Below are 20,605 nucleotides of genomic sequence, written 5' to 3'. Positions count from 1 at the left end.
TTCGTCGCTTGCAGGTTATTTTCTTCTAGGGATGTGCACCGGCGACTTTTGAGGTCTCGTGTTTTGTGTTTTGGATCCGGATTTTCTCGATGTTTTGGGTTCGGATTTGTTTCGCAAAACACCTGCCGAAAGGTTTTGGTTCGGATTTAAGGTTTTGGATTCGGATTTTTTATTTTTAAAAAAAAAAAACTAAAAAGTGTAAAAATCAAGTTTTTGGGCTTATTTTCACTCCTACGCTATTATTAACATCAATAACATTCACTAACAATAATTTCCACTAATTTAAAGGCTATTCTGAACACCTAACACCTCACAATATTTTTTTTTTTGTAGTACAAAACGTTGCAAACAAGGTATCTTTCTGGACTGCGTAGAGGAGTGTTCCCCACAATATAATTAAAAACCCATCAACTGGTCTGAATTACACCCAAAAATAGTATCTGGACTGCGTAGAGGACTGGCCACTGGCCACCACAATATAATATATAGAAAACCTTCAACAGGTCTAAATTACACCCAAAAATAGTATCTGGACTGCGTAGAGTAGTGGGCACTGGGCACCACAATAAAAAATATATAGAAAACCTTCAACAGGTCTGAATTACACCCAAAAATAGTATCTGGACTGCGTAGAGTAGTGGGCACTGGGCACCACAATAAAAAATATATAGAAAACCTTCAACAGGTCTGAATTACACCCAAAAGTAGTATCTGGACTGCGTAGAGTAGTGGGCACTGGGCACCACAATAAAAAATATATAGAAAACCTTCAACAGGTCTGAATTACACCCAAAAATAGTATCTGGACTGCGTAGAGTAGTGGGCACTGGGCACCACAATAAAAAATATATAGAAAACCTTCAACAGGTCTGAATTACACCCAAAAGTAGTATCTGGACTGCGTAGAGTAGTGGGCACTGGGCACCACAATAAAATATATAAAAAACCTTCAACAGGTCTGCATTACACTGCACATACGGCTGCTCCTCCATCCTCTCCATCATATACATGTTGGAGTTTCAGCGTGCGAAAAACCTCTTGTTTTTGATAATGTCAGTGCATTTTGAATATTTTTTCAATTTGCCCCACAACACTGAATGTACTTTATCTATGATACACATCTATCTTTCTTGACTGCGTAGTGTGGTGGCCCCGGTACACAATTTGGTACCGAGGCCACAATATAATTAAAAAACCCCTCCACGGGTCAGAATTCCACCAAAAAAGGGTATGGACTGCGTAGTGTGGTGTGCCCGGAACACAATTGTTTACAGCGCCAACAATATAATTAAAAAATTGGGCATCAACTGTCACCGTTGTTTAATATCTGATACACCTAAATATGGACTGCACGGTGGAGTGGCCCCGGTAGTAAATTTGGTGTGCCGGGGGCCACAATACCTCCTCCAACTTCCAAATGTAGTGTTTATAAAGACAGACAGCGTCTAAGTGTTATTAGTTGACTTTCTTAACCCTAAAATTGTCCCTGTTGCAAATATTCGTGCAGTGGAGAGTTACTTTTTCATTGAAAGACTCAAGCTTTCAAGTGTAGTGTTTATAAAATATAAACAACAATACAGTAGTTTTAGAGCACGTCAATACCTCTTGTTTTAAATTATGACAGGGCATTTTACTTTTGGTTTAATTTCTTGAATTTGTTTAAATTTGGTTTTACTTTTTGAACATGGCAAACGACTGTTGATTGGTCATATAATGCAAAAAAAAAAGTTCCAAGATGGAATTGTCCTTGGGCCCTCACACCCACCCTTATGTTGTTGAAATAGGACATGCACACTTTAACAAACCAATCATTTCAGCGACAGGGCCTACCAAACAACTTTGGCTGAAATGATTGGTTTGTTTGGGCCCCCACACCAAAAAAGCTATTCATCTCTCCCTGTACAGACTAAACAGGTTTTACTGAGGCAAGATGTCGTCCTCATCCTCAACCTCTGATTCCCCTCCCCCTACAGTGTGTACTTCCTCCTCATCACACATTATCAATTCGTCCCCGCTGGACTCCACAACCACAGGTCCCTCTGTACTATCTGGAGGGCAGTGCTGTACTTCATTGAGGAATTGATTATTCATTTTTATAAACATCATTTTTTTCAACCTTTTGAGGGAACAACCTCCTTCGCCGCTCACTGACCAGGTTCCCCGCTGCACTAAAAACTCTTTCCGAGTACACACTGGAGGGGGGACAACTCAGGTAAAATAGAGCCAGTTTGTACAGGGGCTTCCAAACTGCCTTTTTTTCCTGCCAGTAACAATATGGACTGTCTGACATGTCTACTTGGATGGTGTCAGCAAAGTAATCATCCACAATTTTTTCTATTGTGACAGCATCCAATGCAGCGAGAGTAGACATGTCTGCAATGGTTGGCAGGTCCTTCAGTCCGGACCAGATGTTATCAGCATCCCCGCCAGCGCCTCTTTTAGGAAAACTGAGCTTTTTCCTCGCAGCCATAGATGTGGAAGAAAATGAGGGTGGAGCTGTTGGCATGTCACGGTCCTCTTCAGAGGACAATCTCCTGACCAGCATGTCTTTGCACCGCTGTAGACTTGTGTCCGCCGGAAACAGAGACACAACATACGCTTTAAACCGAGGATCGAGCACGGTGGCCAGAATGTATTCCTCTGACTTTAAAAGAGTGACCACCCTCGGATCCTGGCAAAGCTTACGAAGGGCTACATCCACAAGACCTACATGCTTGGTATAATCGCAATGGCTTACCAGCTCCTCCCTCACTTTCTCCAGCTGCTTCTGCAACAGCCTGATCAGGGGAATGACCTGACTCAAGCTGGCAGTGTCGGAACTGACTTCTCGTGTGGCAAGTTCAAATGGCTGCAGAACCTTGCACAACACGGAAATCAGTCTCCACTGCGCTTGACTGTGGCGCATCCCCACTCCTTTGCCTATGTCGTAGGTGGCTGTGTAGGCCTGAATGGCCTTTTGCTGCTCCTCCATCCTCTGCAGCATATAGAGGGTGGAGTTCCAGCGCATCACAACCTCTTGTTTGAGGTGATGGCAGGGCAGGTTCATGCTTTTTTGATGTGCCTCTAGTCTGCGGTAGGCACTGGCTGAATGCCGAAAGTGTCCAGCAATTTTGCGCGCCACCGCAAGCATCTCCTGCACACCCCTGTCACTCTTGAGGTAATGCTGCACCACCAAATTAATGGTGTGGGCAAAACATGGGACGTGCTGGAAATTGCCCATATTTAATGCCCGCACAATGTTACTGGCATTGTCTGACACCACAAATCCCGATGAGAGTCTAAGTGGGGTAAGCCACTGGGAGATAATTTCCCTCAGTTTCTCTAATATGTTGTCAGCGTTGTACCTCTTATTAAAGCCTGTAATACACAATGTTGCCTGCCTTTGCACGAGCAGCCATTTTGTAGATGCTGCTACTGATGCAGCTGTTGCTGTTGCTGCGGAAGGGGATGCATCTACCCAGTGGGCTGTCACAGTCATATAGTCCTTCGTTTGCCCAGAACCACTTGTCCACATGTCAGTGGTTAAGTGGACAGTGGGTACAACCGCATTTTTTTAGAGCACTGAGGACACTTGATCGTACTTCTCTGTACATTTTTGGTATCGCCTGCCTAGTGAAGTGGAATCTCGACAAGATTTGGAACCGGGGACACAATACCTCCATCAACCCTCTAAATCCCACTCCACTGATGGCGGACACCGGGCGCACGTCTAACACCAACATTGCAGTTACAGCCGCAGTTATACGCTTTGCAATAGGGTGACTACTATCGTATTTTGTGGTCATGGCAAACGACTGTTGGACGGTCAATTGTTTTGTGAAAGACTTAGCAGTCTTACGACTTCCCCTCTGGGAAGATGACCGACTAACAGCAGCAGCAACAGCAGTAGTAGGCGTACCGCTGCAGGATTCCTCGGATGAATCCCGTATTGAGGAGGACTCAGTCTGGCTGCTGACTTGGGCTGCAGGACTGAATCTGATGGAGATTGTGGAGGAAGTTGACGAGGAGGGTGTTGCTGGTGTGTATCCAACTGGACCACGGGATTTAGGTGTCCCTGTACCGATGAGGGTCCTAGCCCCAGTTCCTGAACTAACCACTGAACTATGAAGGTTATTCAGGTGACGTATAAGGGAAGATGTTCCTAGGTGGGCAAGATCCTTACCCCTGCTTATTCGAGCTTTACATAAGCTACATATGGCCATACATTGGTTGTCCGGATTTGGATAAAAATAACTCCAGACCGAAGAGGTGCATTTTTTGGTCTTCTGACCAGGCATGACGATGGGCTTTTTCATCCCATGGACATCAGCTGTTTCCCCCCCTGGTGCCTCATTTACAATAACCACATCACCATCCTCATCATCAAGTTCCTCCACAGCGCCAGCTACATCATCAATAGCCTCCTCCCGAGCCACCTCTTCCCGTACAGTGATGGGAAGGTCAGGCTTGACAACCACCAACACCCTTGGACTCACCTTGAGGATTTGTGATAATTTCTCTTTAGAAGGCAGAGTTGTTTGCTGTTTTGTTGCTGACAGCATAACTCTCTTCAATTTTTTGTAGGGGGGGGGAGGAGGAGGAGGGCTAAGATCCGTGGGTGAAGCTGAACCACTAGTCATGAACACGGGCCAGGGCCTAAGCCGTTCCTTGCCACTCCGTGTCGTAAATGGCATATTGGCAACTTTACGTTTCTCCTCAGATGATTTTAAGTTTCTCTTTTTGCTACTTTTTCTTAACTTGGGCTTTTTGGATTTTACATGCCCGGTACTACGAGATTGGGCATCGGGCTTGGAAGACGACGTTGATGGCATTTCATCGTCTATGTCATGACTAGTGGCAGCAGCTTCAGCATTCGGAGGAAGTGGGTCTTGATCTTTCCCTACTTTATCCTCCAAATTTTTGGTCTCCATTATATGTAGCACAAGATACTGCAGAATGTGTGAACTTGGTAATATTGCAGTACCAATGGACTTATACTGCTGGATTGGTTTTGCAAATTTGGTTATAATTACTTTTTTTTTTTTTTTTATAACTTTTTTTTTTTTAGTTTTTAAAAACTTGGGAATAATGGGGAAATAACTATGCCCTTAGAAGCACAGAGCACAGGACACAGCACCACTGGACTGAACAGGACACAGCACAGGACCCAGCAGCACTACTGAACTCAGCAGGACAGAGCACAGGACACAGCACCACTGGACTGATACTGCTGAATGTGTGATCTTTGTAATATTGCAGTACCACTGGACTTTTACTGCTGAATGTGTGAACTTGGTAATATTGCAGTACCAATGGGCTTATACTGCAGGATTGGTTGTGCAAATTTTGTGGTAATTAAAAAAAAATTAAATTAGTTTTTGTTTTTTATTTTAAATAACTTTTTTTTATTTTTTTAAACACAGGGGAATATTGGGGAAATAACTATGCCCTTAGAAGCACAGAGCACAGGACACAGCACCACTGGACTGAACAGGACACAGCACAGCACAGAACTGAACTGAACAGCACGAGATATAGCAGGACAGAGGACCACCTAACACACCCTCCCTCTACCCTGATCAATGCCCGAGTGAAGATGGCGGCGACTAGCGGGGAATTTATAGGATCCGAGTATCGCGAGATCCGACAACGGGATTATGAGTCAGAGCCTCAGTTTCAGATTTGAATTTGGCGCCAATACGCGGATCTGTCTCGGATCCGACTCGGATCGGCAACGTTCGGGTGGGCTCGGATTTTATAAATCCGAGTGCGCTCATCTCTATTTTCTTCTAGCCCTGGGCTTTGTAGATTTTACAAAACCTTTTCTAATTCTGGTATATCTAGCTTTTGTTAAATGAACTAAAAATTGTGAGGAACTCTATACTTGAGCTCACTTTACTGAGTTAAGCATTCCAGTCCGCCGTATGTTTGCAGGGTATTTTGGTGCCTACCTTACAGCATGCCCACACATGTACTTGGTATATGATAATTTGTTGTGTAGGCATCAGCAGGGAGTTTATTTCCTCCTGAAAGGAAAAATAATTCTGTTTCGTTTCTCATTATAGTTTTCATATGTTTTGTGTAGATCTTGTTTTAATGTAGAGTGCTTTAAAAATAAATAAATAATAATTTATTAAACTCCTTATTTTCAAACTGCATCATGAGTGCAATATAACATGAAATCCTAGTGGAAAATACACAGTTTACTAATCGCGTAAAATAGATAAATAACCAACAGGTGAATGGCTTAAAGGATACAAGGTAAGAGTGTGGATTCCTGTGAAAAGAGCTATGGGAAGCACACTAAGGACCTGTGGTATCTCGAGCGGATACTACAGTCTACGCAAAGATGGATGTGGGCGTCTGTTAAGATAATGGAGCTGATCCTGGGTTTTTATTTGTATAGAGGGAGTATAAGGGTGAGGTTGGGAGTGGGAGGAGGGGCTGGGGTGGAGGGGCAGCATTCGTATCTGGTCAGGCAATACCTGGGACAGGTGTTTGGTGGAACTTAAATCAGGGGGTCCAGATTGATCGATATTTGAGTAAGGTGTTTAAAAGGGCTGTGATATGCTCCATGGAAGAGATTTACCAAATGCGATTAAACAGCCTTGTTTTCGAGGGGGAAGTGGCTTGTTTCCATGCTCTGGCTATAAGCAATTTGGAGGTTTTCCAAATGTGTGTGAGCAAACGATCAGTGGGTTTACTAAGATGGGGGAGTGGTTGGTTGAGGAGAAGCACCAAAGGGTCCCTGGGAACACATACACCAGTAATCTGGTATATAACCTTTACAGTGAGATCCCAAAAGTCCCGACTAATGGGGCAGACTCGCCATGTGTGATGAAAAGTACCTTTAGCACCAGAGTCTCCAGCATCCGTCTGTTAGCTGGGGGTACATGCAGTTGAGTTTATCTGGCACCAAGTACGAGCAAGAATAGATCTTATAGCAGTTTTCCTGTATGACTGCATTAATGGAGACCTTGGCTGTCTGGGCTCGAATGACTGACCCACTCCTCGCTGTCCAGAGGGACTCATAGGTCACGTTCCCAAGCATCCTCATGAATTTCCAGTGTGTCAGTAGGTGAGGTTGTTATTAAACTGTACTGGATCGGAATATTGCCTCTGCGGCCAACGTAGTATATGCACTTACATTCAAACAGTGTGAGAGTGTGAATTGTTTTTGATGCTGGTTTTGAAATTGGATAAATCCCCTGATAAGAAAGTATTGGAATTGCGTAGACACAGGGAGGTGGTTTTTTTTGTATATAGTCATGCGATATAGGGGCTGTTTCGCCCATAATGTGGAGAAAGCAGTCAAATTTGTAAGATTTCCACTGGCGGGATACTTGTTCAGAGCAGACTGGAGGAAACTGGGTGATACCATAGAGGGTTCAAGGGAGAAAGGTAAAGAGCTAAACCAAAACGGCGATTGGCCCAGTCCCACGCCACCAGGGTAAATGAGATTGACAGGCAGGTGTAAGCCAAGGCAGGTTATGGATCACAGGTAACCAAGGAAGGTAATGAAGGGGCAAGTCCAAAACCAGGGCATTTTCCACGTCTGCCCATTTTTTGTAAAGTGCTTAATTTTTATTTATTTGTTTTTACATGGAGAAAAATACTATATGCCTTCTATTTATATTTTCTTCTGGCAACTCTATTATGCAGCTCAATCAATATCTGGAATATGTTTTACTGTCATCTGCTTAATTGCCCCTTTCTCTGTATTTTATTCTTTTTAATCAGGGCTATAGTTTCTTTTGGGACAAAGAACAGAACAATTGGTGTGGCAGCTAAAAATCAGGTATGTTGTATTATACAAACTTCTGTTTGATAATAAAGAATGTCGTGACAAAACACGCAGCTTTGTACATATACTGTTCTTGTGCTCATGTTGTATTGTGAGATTAGACCTGGGCCAAACAAAACTGTCTTTCTGTTCCTTTTGGCTTATGCTATGTTATCAAGAAGTAAGATTTTTATTAAATAAACGTGTTTCTGCTTTACTGCAGCTAGTAACAAATGCCACCAACACCGTATACAACTTGAAGACGTTTCATGGTCGAGCATTTAGCGATCCTTTTGTTCAGCGGGAGAGGAATAATTTGGCCTATGAACTGGTTCCAACTAACAATTGTGGAGTTGGGGTTAAGGTATGGATTTGTCATGTGTATGCAGGTATTTATTTATTTTTCCAGAATGTTTTCCCTGAACTCTATGTATTACTTGCAGGTGATGTACTTGGAAGAGGGGCATGTGTTCAGTGTAGAACAGATAACAGCCATGCTCTTGACTAAACTAAAGGAGACTGCTGAGAATAACCTGAAGAAGCCAGTGACTGACTGTGTCATATCTGTAAGTGAGAACTCGATTAAAACATAGTGTTTTAAGTTTAAGATGTGTGTAAGCTCTTGCCGTAATGTATTTTACTTAGGCTGTTATTTGTTTGGCAGGTTCCCTCATTCTTCACAGATGCAAACAGGAGATCGTTGCTGGATGCAGCTCAGATCGTTGGATTGAACTGTCTGAAACTGATGAATGATATGACTGCAGGTAAACTGACTTTTCACCTCCTTTGATTATGGGTGTAACCATTTTATATGTAGCGTAAATTATCCAAGTAGTTTTATTGCCATGGTTTACTGTGACAGCAAGAAGCAAATGTTTGGCTAAGTGTGTGAGCCACCTTTCCATAAACATGGGTGAATATTTAGGTTTATAAAGCAATCTATTGTTGGCAAAGCATCATGTGTACAAGTATTTTTGTGAGTTATTCAGTATCTATGAGTGTAGTTCCTTCATGTAATGTTGTCTTAAATTTATTTACACCAGTATATCAACCCCAGATAATAATAAGTCTTCTCCATGGGATGTATAGTCATGTGTGCAGAATCCCTGTTGGAGAAACCGTTTCCTCATCTTTGAGTGTCCAGCACAGTAGTCGTGTCCGTTTTCTTGTCCCCCTTTGGTCCATAAACCGGAGGGACGGGAAGTGAGACCAGCACTGAAGTGCGATAATCATAGCTTATGATTCACATATTTTTGTTTAATTATCCTTCTAAGATTACATGTTTCTCATTACACATGTATGGTGGTGTTGTTGTTTGCTGTCAATTTATTTATTTATTTTAGTTGCGTTGAACTATGGGATTTATAAGGAAGACCTTCCAGCTCCTGAAGAAAAACCCAAAGTAGTGGTTTTTGTTGATATGGGACACTCATCTTTTCAAATCTCTGCCTGTGCTTTCAACAAAGGCAAATTAAAGGTGCGTCAGTTCCAATGCATGAACAATTATTATATATTTGGGCCTAAAGCACTTGTCAAATAAAGCACTCAAACCAAATGTTTTTGTAGGTTCTAGGAACTGAATTTGACCCATATTTGGGAGGAAGGAACTTTGATGAAAAATTGGTTGAACACTTCTGTGCAGAGTTCAAGGCCAAATATAGGCTGGATGTAAAATCCAAAGTTCGAGCTCTTCTGCGTCTATATCAGGAATGTGAAAAGCTGAAGAAACTGATGAGCAGCAACAGCACTGATCTCCCTCTCAATATTGAATGCTTCATGAATGATTTAGATGTATCGGGACGTATGAACAGGTGAGCGTTAAGTTTGTACCTAACCTTCCTTTTGTTATGAGCCCTGAAACATGTTCATGTTTGAATAATATGTAATCTTACAGGTTAGAGTTTGAAACCCTATGTGCTGACCTCTTGCAAAGAATTGATGCTCCTTTGCGCTCATTAATGGAACAGATTCAGCTTCGTGTTGAAGACATCAGTTCTGTTGAGGTCATTGGGGGAGCTGCTCGTATCCCAGCTGTCAAGGAGCGGGTTGCCAAGTTCTTTGGGAAAGTTGTCAGGACTACTTTAAATGCTGATGAAGCAGTCGCAAGGGGCTGTGCTCTCCAGGTATCTAGATATATGGCTTGATTAGCCAAATGTATTTGTTTGTTTCTAATTCCAGTCGTCTGATGCCATATTGGTAGAACATTCTCAAGGAGTGTGTTTTATTGGTGCCCATTGGTACAGATTTATTTTCCGTTACTTGTAACTAATCCGTTATCTGTTACAAAGTAGCATGCATTCCTCCACTTAGTCCCCATCTATAGTGCAATAAAAGTTGGTCAGATAATTCTTTGTACTCAGATATTAGAAAGTTATTTTTAAATATTGATTTACTGACCTGAAACTGAGCCATATTCTGTGGATTTATGCTACAGTTTCTAAGAACAGGCAAATAGCCAGTATAAAACTAAACTAAACTTCTGGATAATGCTTTATTACATGGCAGCCATTTAGTAGAACATGACAGAATATCCACCTACAGACCGTTTATTGTCCAGGATAAGTTCTGGTCAGGTTGTGAAACATTATAGGATCCTCCCTAGGGTCCCTTTCTGACCTGCATTGCATTAAACACCAGTGGCGCTGTATGTTTAAATGGAATCACCTTTGACATGAAGGGTACGGCCGCTTATGATTGAAGGAGAGGGGATCAGTGGAAGAAACTCCGTTGACCTCAGTGTGGTCAATTCTGGTGGCTGGAAGTAAATGGGAGCAGACGTGTGTGAGGGGTGGTGGAGAGCTGGAGTAAGTGGGATATGAAGTGGAATCTTTCCATGCCGATAAAGATAATGGGCTTTATTCATTAAGGAAACTAAGGCAAAAAATGAATGTTTTCTCTTGAACAAAAGCATGTTACAATGCAAGGGGTACAAATTAGTTTATTATTTTGCACGTACGGAAAATACTGGCTGTTTTTTTCATGTAGCATACAAATACTTGATAGCTTTATTTGTACATTTAAAGTTGATCTAAGACATGTCCTACCCCAATTATAAATCTGTCCGCACATTTTAAATTTATCTCCCCCCCTCCAATGCAACATTGTTTTGCCCAGGTACAAAGTTACTCCTCTTTAATTCTTTGCTCTCCTTAATGAATTAGGCCCAATGTATCTACTGGGAGCTAGACGTCTAGGGTGAGGAGCAAGATGGGTGGGGGAGAGGATAATGATATAAAGTATATATTGTATTAAATATTTAACTTGGTATTTCATAACATTTTGACAGTATAATAAGATCACTTGCTTGCTGCTCAGTTTTTACAATATGAATTGGGGAGTGAGGATCCTGTGTCAGTATCTATCCTTCTGTTACTTGCACAATTATAAATGAGAGCCATTTGACACCCCAGTTTCGTTACAGGACAATAGATGTATGCTGAGTATTCTGTTACATTATTTTGTATTTTGATAATTAAGTAGACTTAAGGTGTTACGTGGTGTGAATGACTGACTGTTTTCATCAATTTTCTATGCAGTGCGCAATTCTATCGCCGGCCTTCAAAGTTCGAGAGTTTTCTGTAATAGATGTGGTACCTTATCCCATATCTCTGAAATGGAGCACAGAGGCAGATGAGGCTGAAGGGTAGGTTGTGACTACTAAACACTCAGAAATCGGTACAAATATATTTATAAGATCTAAAATTATGCCCATAAGTGTGTTCTAAACTACTAAAACCAACTAACTTGTGATGGTAAGGCAGTTTTTCTTCATTGTAGATCTGTATTAGCAAATTGGAGTTTTGAGGTTTAGTGGACAACACGACCATGTGGATGGTTCTAACTTTAAAATAACGTCATCTACTGTTTCTATATGTAGTGGTGTCATCGCTCTTCTAACGTTACAAAGGTTTGCCAGCAAACTATATAGTTCATGGACATTTTATTGATTTAAAGATAGGCTTCATCCAATTAAAAAGCTAAATGTGATCTACATCATTTCCAAATAGGATTCAAATGTAGGCCCACACCAGTTAAATAATGATACAATGTAGTCTGTTTAGTGATCAATAAGAGAATTCCACCTGATCCTTTTACAGAATTCATGAAGTCTTCAGCAAAAACCACGCAGCTCCTTTCTCAAAAGTCCTCACTTTCTACCGAAAGAATCCATTTCAGCTGGAAGCCTTTTATTCTGATCCTGCCACCGTCCCTTATCCAGAACCTAAAATCGGTAAGGTGTCTCATCGCTATTGCATTGTATATGTACGTTTTTAGTACGGTTTCATAATTTTCTTATCAATCATGTCTAAATTGTCTATCGTCCCTCCACTCACTTAACCCCACTACCATTTATAATTTTAGCCTTATTGTAACACCAGCATTAATGTATTGAAACTTTTCTTTTGCACAAAAGTAGAAATATGACATGTTTCTGTTGTCATCCAGGGATCACAGATGGGAGAGGGTCAAACTCTGCAGGAAGCATTAACTGTGATCCGCAGCTTTAAACCCACATCTTTAAATATTTTTATTTTCTAATTCGTCGTGATCCACAGACAGTAGGGGAATTTTATCTGTCGGGTTATTTATGAATGTCTATGTACATTAATATTATGCATTACAACATTCAAATTCTTAATCCCTGTACCTTCACATTGACATAACATACTAGGCTGTAGAGAAAAGACGCAGTGCCAGGTTTGCCATTACTTCCATGTGGACACTCGTGTGTAGTTTATTATGCTGAAACACTTTTCTGTTAATAGGACAGTTTGTTGTTCAGAACATTTCTGCATCTAAAGATGGAGAAAAGTCCAAAGTGAAAGTGAAGGTTCGTGTCAATACACATGGGATTTTCAGTGTCTCCATGGCCTCTGTGGTAGAGAAGATTGAGGTGGAAGAAAATGATGATCAGTCTCTGGACAGTGGGGTGGAGGTGACAAATGAGGGAGCCACAGAAACTATGCAAAATGATGTAAGTAAATCTCAGACATTAACTGCAGGATTGCTGTAGCGATATATTTAGTGAGTGCTCTTCTCTTTCCATATGGTCAGCATATAAGTTGATGAGTTGGTACAATATTGTCATTTTGAATGTCTAGGACATGATCTATATTATGTATTTGTTGCTTGTATGGATTCTCCCATTTTTTTTTTAATTTTTTTTTTAGTGTGTGTATAAATATGTAGATGTTACAATCCCTTTACTCTACACCAGTCAGTTTATGGTATTGACTTCTTTACACTCTGACCACCCCATGTCATTCATCTGTTTGTGCCTGGGATTTTCTTTCAGAAGCCTGTCCAGCAAGAAAGCCCTGATGCTGGACCACAGCCCCAGGTACAAACTGATGGGCAGCATTCTCCTCCTCCACCCGAGTCCACCAGTGAGGAGCACAAAATGCCTGAGACTGAGAAAGTGAGTGCTCTCTGTTCCTTACAATCTACCTTCCTACTGATGTATAATGTTAACTTTTTACCTCCGTTGCAGTGTGCTTATAAATACTGCACATAGAGATTTGTTACACGTTAACCAGTGCTAAGTTGGGCTATTTAAAAGAACATGCCCGTTCCTTTCTCCTTTGTCCTAAAACTTTCTGGCATACCCAAGCTTCACCTCCGCACGGACATAAAATATGTTAGTGCTGACTGTGTTTAATTTGGACATTTATTAACAAAAATAGCTAATGTTTATTAGTCATTTTTCTTTAAGTGTTCCTGTGTGTGCCTCGGGGGAGGATTTCGAGAGAGGATGTTAATTAATGGTGCTTATTCTCAGGCCATCATTTTCTAGAATGTACTAAATAAATGATGCCTAGAATCTGGTTGCTAGGGGCAACACCTCCCCTTTTCCTCTTCAGAAGGTTTGATAAAGTTATTGCTAGGTGTTTGTACTGTCCAAACCATTCATAGAAAGCCCACATTAATGGTGGTTTAATGCTTCCTAATATTTATTTAGCTATTTTTGTGACTGTTTTGTCTACAAATCACCCAGTGCTAACAGGAGACTTGATCAGTGTCTCTAGTTAAATAACATTGATATTCTTTTATCCTAATTAGGTAACTGAAAAGAAAAGTGACAAGCCCCCTGAGGCTAAGAAGCCAAAGATGAAAGTGAAGAATATTGAACTGCCCATTGAAGCAAATTTTGTATGGCAGCTAGGGAAAGACCTGCTCAATATGTACATTGAGAATGAGGTGAGTAGGAGGTTGAAAGCTGCGATGAGGAAGAAGGGAGACTTTTTAATATATACACAGAATATGTTTATTGCTATGGCTAATCAATAACTTGTGTAGCTAATTGATTTTATTCAAATAGCTTATTTTCGTTCGTTTCCTCAGTTAGGTTTTCGTAATTTGTGAACCTGTTCCCAAAACGTTGGACGTATCAAATAGGATGTTAATAAAACTGACTGCCTTTCCGCTATCTCCTTTTAAATGTCTTCACGTTTTCTCAAAATCAACACTGCTAAAACTGAACTCATTGTTTTTCCTTCTTCTAAATGTTTTAACAATCTTCATCTCTCCATCACCGTTAATAACACCACCATCTCTCCTGTCCCCTAACTCCGCTGCCTGGGTGTCACCTTTGACTTTTCCCTCTCTTTTGCCCCCCACATTCAATCTTTTGCCGAATCCTGTCATTTCCAACTTAAGAATATTGCTCGCATCCAGCCCTTCCTTTCTCAGAACGCCACCAAAACTATTATTCTCGCTCTCATAATGTCTCGATTATTGTAACCTTCTCCTCACCGGCCTCCCTCACTCCCATCTTGCCCCCCTTCACTCCATTCTCAATAAGGCTACGAGACTCCTCTTTCACGACACACTTCATCTGCCTCCCCTCTCTGCCTTGCCCTGCACTGGCTTCCTTTCCCCTACAGAATCCTCTTCAAACTCTTCACCATAACCTACATAGGCCCTCTCCCACTCCACAGCCCCTTATATCTCTAACCTCCTCTCCATTCACATTCCCGCCCGTTCCCTGCGTTCGGCCAATGACCGTCGGCTTTCCACACTGATCACCTCATCCCACACCAGAATTCAAGACTTCTCCCGTGCAGTTCCCTCCACTAGAACGACCTCCCTCGCTCCATCCATCTGTCCCCTAATCTGAGCACTTTCAAACGGGCTCTCAAAACCCATCTCTTCCTCAAAGCCTACCAGCCATCCACCTAACCTTCTCCAGCCTTGTTCTCCTCACCTCCCACTTCACTGTCTCCTCTTGCACCTGATCCCCTCCACTGTCTCTTCTTGCGCCTGCTGTCTGCTTCCCATCCGTTTAGTATGTAAGCTCCTACAAGCAGGACCCTCTTCCCTTCTGTCTCAATACCATTTCCGACGTCACTGTACTTGCTGTGTCTGGAGTTTTGGAGTCTTGGTTCTTCTTGTTTTGGTTTGTCTTACCCTGTACTGTTTTGGTCTACTGTCTCTTTTTGTATGCGGAAACCTTGTGGTTCCATATAGATAAAGATTAATAATAAAAAACTGTAACGTAATTAAAGCTAGGGCCAATTGCACAGAATAAGGTGCCACGAAGCGGAAGACCACATCATCATCACCATTTATTTATATAGGGCCACTGATTCCGCAGCGCTGTACAGAGAACTCATTCTCATCAGTCCCTGCCCCATTGGAGCTTACAGTCTAAATTCCCTAACATTGACAGACAGAGAGAGACTAGGGTCAAATTTGATAGCAGCCAATTAACCTACTAATGTGTTTGTTTTTGGAGTGTGGGAGGAAACCGGAGGAAACCCACATAAACACAGGGAGAACATACAAACTCTGCACAGATAAGGCCATGGTCGGGAATTGAACTCATGACCCCAGCGCTGCGAGGCAGAAGTGCTAACCACTCAGCCACCGTGCTGCCCATAAATTCACAGAGCAGGGTCAGTGAGTCGCATGGTGCGTAAAAGTCGCCAACGATCTGCTGGTTCCATAGCTGAAGAGTTCAGAACTTCCACTGGCATTAATGTTAAGCAGAAAAACTGTGCGGTGGAAATTTAATGGGATGGGTTTCAATGGCCTTTGCTGCTTGCAAGCCTCACATCACCAAGACCAATACCAAGCGTCGGATGGAGTGGTGTAAAGCACACCGATACTGAACTGTGTAGCAGTGGAAACGTTCTGTGGAGTGACGAATCACGCTTCTCTGTTTGGCAGTCAGATGGAGAAGTCTGAAGTTGGTGGATGCTGGGAGAACATTACCTGCATTATGTGAACTGTGAAGTTTGGTGGAGGAGGGATAATGGTATGGGGCTGTTTTTCAGGGTTTGGGCTAGGCTTCTTCTCTCTAATGAAGGGCAATCTTATTGCTTAAGCATACCAAGTCATTTGGACAATGCTACGCTTCCAACTTTGTGGCAACAAGTTGGGAAGGCCCTTTTCTATTCCAACATGATTTGCCCTAGTGCACAAAGCAAGGACTACAAAGACAAGATTTGATGAGTTCCATGTGGAAGAAGTTGACTAGTCCACATAGAGCCCTGACTTCAACCTTGAACACCTTTGGGATGAACTGGAACGGAGATTGTGAGCCAGGCCTTCATGTCCAACATCAGTGCCTGACCTAATAAATGCTCTACAGAATGAATGAGCGCAAATTCCTACAGAAACACTCCAACATCTTGTGAAACCCTTCCAAGAAGAGTGGAAGTTGTTATCGCTGTAAAAGGAGGACCGACTCCATATTAAAGTATATGTATTTGAATTAAATGTCATTACAGTCCCTGTTGGTGTAATGGTTAAGCGTCCAAATACTTTTGTCCATATAGTGTACCTATATAATTATATAATCTCTATCTCCTATATCTGCAAGACTTGTAAAGCTTCTTGTTTATCCTTTCTAAATTGCAGGGCAAAATGATTCTACAGGATAAATTGGAGAAGGAGAGAAACGATGCACAGAATGCTGTGGAGGAATATGTTTATGACTACAGAGATAAACTGTCAGGACCCTACAGCAGATTCATCTGTGAAGAAGTAAGTTCATGTTCTGGTGTATTCACTGATGGAGCTGGATATTTCATATTATGCAACACTAGTGACTTGAACCCCTGTAAAGTTTTGTCCTTCTTATTGAGCTGTTTCATATGATGACAAACATTTCTCTCTCTTTTACACAGGACCTCAGTCGGATTTCAGAGCTCCTAACAGAAACGGAGAACTGGCTGTATGAGGATGGGGAAGATCAGCCACGACAGATATATGTAGAGAAGCTGGATGAGCTGAAGGTAAAGGCCCATTTTCACCTTTTTACAAAATGTGCAGAAATTTGTGAGTGGAGACTAAATTCTCAAGTATTTCACCTAGCATTATTTTTGGTTCTGTGCTGCCTGGTTAAATCCCTCCTTTCAGAGAATTGTGAACTTGAACCAAGGTCTGGTTACTTGTCTAGCAGCTGTTTATCCCTTCTTTCTTTTGTATATCTAGTTGTTCAGTGTCAACTTTTACAACAGTCATTAGTTGATTAGCCAGCCTGATCAAAAACCAATAAATCCAGATCTGAATTTAGTTAGACAGATGGACTAGCCTGTCCTCACATGTGTTTAGCCTTCATAGTCAAAAGTGAACTGAATCTATCTCCTCCTAAGGAAATGTTTGAGCAGGCTTGGGAACAGGATCTTGGGGTGACCCTAGACGAGGAGAAATGGTCGCTCATTCGTAAAAGAATCTCGTGGTCATCTATTAACATAACGATCAGCGAAAACTCATACAAGGTCTACACTAGATGGCACATGGTCCTTGAGAAACTCCATTCTATCTATCCCCAAACCTCAGATCTATGTTGGCGTGAATGTGGGGCGGTGGGCTCTTTCCTTCATATTTGGTGGGATTGCCCTTTGGTAGATAAGTTCTGGGACAAAGTTATATCATTGGTTCGACAGGTTACTTCAATTACCGTGCCTAAGAATCCACTCTCGGTGCTCCTATACCAACCTATCCAGGGCATTACTAAAACATCAGACAAGCTGATCCGACACATCTATAATGCAGCTAAGTTACAAATAGCTAGTGAATGGAAGAAGGCCTCACAACCTTCTAGGGAGGGTGTTATGAAAAGAACTTGGCACACGCATCCATGGAATATGTGACTAGTCTCCTCCATGATAAGGTTTCCACGTTTCACAAAGTATGGGATCCTTGGTATAGCTTCAACAACAGTTCTATGCCGGGTCTCTCATAAGCCTTAGTTACTCTTTCCTCCTTCTCTTTTCTCAATTTCTTTAATTTTCTATCTCCTATTCTCTTTGTGTTCCCTCCGCCCACCTATCCGCCTTTCCCTCCCCCAAAAAATAAAAAATTATTGCAGATCGTTATATTCACTGGATAGGTACAATGTGCACAGTTAGAATTGGAAAAAAAAATATTTTTTTTCTATCTCAATATTTACACTGCAGATCTTTAACTAACTCCCTCTTAGGATGTACTTTGATTTGAAAAAATATATTTATGCCTTTTCTGTGGTTTTTCTACGTTTTTTATTTTTCGCACCAGTAATTTTTACATTTTGCAATCCTGGTACTTGGATATTATGCGTGACCTGTACTGTTGTGCTTTATATACATCTGCTGTTATAAATAAAAAGTTTTTTTTAAAAAAAACCTGAATCTCATACCATACAATCAAAATTTTAGAATGGTTTCTGCTGTATTATGGGAAGTTTTAGATTACCCTTTTATATTTATGTTTGTTTTTCCCTGTAGAAACTCTGTACTCCAGTCCATGAACGTTACAGAGAAGCATTGGAGCGTCCAAAAATGTTTGAACAACTTGGCCAGAGGCTGCAGCACTATGCTAAGATTGTAGAAGAATACAATAGCCAGGTACCAATCTAGGTCTATTGAGTGAAGGTTGTTTCCTTGTACTAAGGTTTTGTTTTTTATTTCCTTTTTTTACTTATGGTTTAGTTTACAAAGAACACACCTGCTGTATGTCTGTCTGCATTTTCGTAATCTGTTTTTTAAATACTTTCTGTGTTAGAGTGAAGAATACGACCATATCAGCGCCGATAACATGAAAAAGGTGGCGAAATGTGTCAAAGAAACCATGGACTGGATGAGTAACTCCATGAATGCTCAGGCAAAGCAACGATTGGAACAGAACCCAGTTGTATATGTGCATGAGATCAAAGCACAGCATGCTGTGAGTATCCTCTGATCACAGCAACAAGCCGCTTCTGCTCTGATACATTAATAACAAGTGCGGAGAAGAGTCTGTAGACTTATCCCTTTATTTCTAGTTGTTGGGTTTGTTTTTTTTTATTCTCTCACATATTTTTGTGTGGGGGAGTTTAAATGTGTGTTGAGCTTCATTTTCACCTTTTAACTACTTAAAATGTCATTTTATGTTTTTTGGTTTGAGTAAACAAATGAAGACTAATCCTACTTTATGTGATTTATGTAGGTACTGGAAAATAGCTGCCATCGTATAGTTACACAGCCGAAACCTAAGGTCGAGTCACCCAAATCTGATAAACCAGTAAATGGTGTGAACCATAACAATGAAGACCTCAAAGTTGAGAAGGATAAATCGGTACCTCTTAAGCAGAATGGAGACTGTCATCCAATTGAGAAGGATACCATTGACATGGACTTGGATTAAATAGGCCCGATCCCAATTTTCCTGTTACAGGGACTCCCTGGAATCTGTTCCTGTTTATTTTATTTTTTTTTCAGGGTTTTTTTTGTTTGTTTGTTTTTTTGTTCTTTGCTCTTTACATGTGCAACTTTGTAAACAAATATATGCCAGATGATGATTTATTTGGGGGCTATTTATGTTTGTTTGTTTTTTTTTAAATTTCGTTTCAATATTTCTGTAAGATGTGACCAAACACTGTCTATTATAAATAGAGACTATTTATTATGACCTGTTATGAATTTGTTTTAATTGTTGTGTGCCCGATTTTTTTCTTTCACTATATTATACAGCACAGGAGTAGATTAACACATGTCTTGTTAACTTGGGGGAAATACAAACAAATTCCTGTGGAATTGCGAACTTCATATTGGGCTTCTGTGTAGAGTGGCTGCACTGGAACAGCAACATTTGTGGTTTTAAGAGGAGGCGCTGCAAGAACTGGAATGAGGCAGACCTTTATTTCACTCTCCTCCATGTCACGTAGAAGATCGGGGAAGTCTTCATGAAATGGCTTTTTAGTTCACTATTGTAAACTTTTTATTTCAAACAATATTTTTAAGAGTTGAAAAAGCAAAAAGCAAGATTCCTATGGCACTGAGAACAATCAACTTTAAATGCGTTTTTTGTTTTTGTTAGGAAAAGCTGCAAAGTAAAAGATGTGCGCTTGATAGTATTGTCACTGTTGTGGAGCCTTCAAAGGACTTTGCTAAATAAAGTTCTCCAATAAAATATTCTGGCTTTACTTTTCCTTGATCTCTGTCATTTAAAGTAATATGTGGTCTATGGTGTAGTCTTTCTATTGATAAGTAATACTTGCCTTCAGTTTATACTGGGTCATTCTTGGTTACTAAGAAGGGGATAGGCTTGAGTGACTATTAAACCTGTTCAAGACGTGTTATATTTTCTTGCTGTACACTACACAAAATATTGGCAGTCTATACAAAAAAGTGTCTGCATGCAGCCTGATGCTAATTACAAGTTTATTTCTGTATTATTTAGCTATATAATTAGAATTATTTAGTTATGGTAGGTTAAGTAACTACACATCATATGGAGCTGTGTTATACTTTAAAGGATGATGCCCACCCAACAATCCTTTCTTTGGCTTGCATCCACTTTGGGGCACACTGCGACGATGGGGATAAAGAGACCAATGCTTAAGAGTTCCCAGCTCCTCTTCTCTATAAACCTCTCATC

At 41.0% G+C, this 20,605-nt stretch overlaps 1 protein-coding gene across 1 annotated transcript in view; it reads left to right on the top strand.

Moving 5' to 3' along the window:
• The window catches only part of HSPH1 (heat shock protein family H (Hsp110) member 1), a 21,118-nt gene extending 964 nt beyond the window's left edge, over positions 1–20,154 (top strand). Inside the window, exons 2-18 of the mRNA XM_075198955.1 lie at positions 7,720–7,777; positions 7,986–8,126; positions 8,206–8,328; positions 8,427–8,526; positions 9,106–9,239; positions 9,329–9,573; positions 9,657–9,885; positions 11,299–11,405; positions 11,860–11,993; positions 12,529–12,737; positions 13,059–13,181; positions 13,823–13,960; positions 16,625–16,750; positions 16,894–17,001; positions 18,475–18,594; positions 18,752–18,913; positions 19,175–20,154. Of these exons, the coding sequence (XP_075055056.1) occupies positions 7,720–7,777; positions 7,986–8,126; positions 8,206–8,328; positions 8,427–8,526; positions 9,106–9,239; positions 9,329–9,573; positions 9,657–9,885; positions 11,299–11,405; positions 11,860–11,993; positions 12,529–12,737; positions 13,059–13,181; positions 13,823–13,960; positions 16,625–16,750; positions 16,894–17,001; positions 18,475–18,594; positions 18,752–18,913; positions 19,175–19,372 (2,455 nt within the window). The 3' untranslated portion in view covers positions 19,373–20,154. The remainder of the gene's footprint in view (positions 1–7,719; positions 7,778–7,985; positions 8,127–8,205; positions 8,329–8,426; positions 8,527–9,105; positions 9,240–9,328; positions 9,574–9,656; positions 9,886–11,298; positions 11,406–11,859; positions 11,994–12,528; positions 12,738–13,058; positions 13,182–13,822; positions 13,961–16,624; positions 16,751–16,893; positions 17,002–18,474; positions 18,595–18,751; positions 18,914–19,174) is intronic.
• Positions 20,155–20,605: the final 451 nt, after the last annotated feature.

The sequence above is a fragment of the Mixophyes fleayi genome, chromosome 2, assembly GCF_038048845.1.
Source record: "Mixophyes fleayi isolate aMixFle1 chromosome 2, aMixFle1.hap1, whole genome shotgun sequence".
Lineage (NCBI taxonomy): Eukaryota > Metazoa > Chordata > Amphibia > Anura > Limnodynastidae > Mixophyes > Mixophyes fleayi.
The sequence above is the reverse complement of the archived record's forward strand: the minus strand, read 5'-3'. Positions and strand labels throughout refer to the sequence as shown.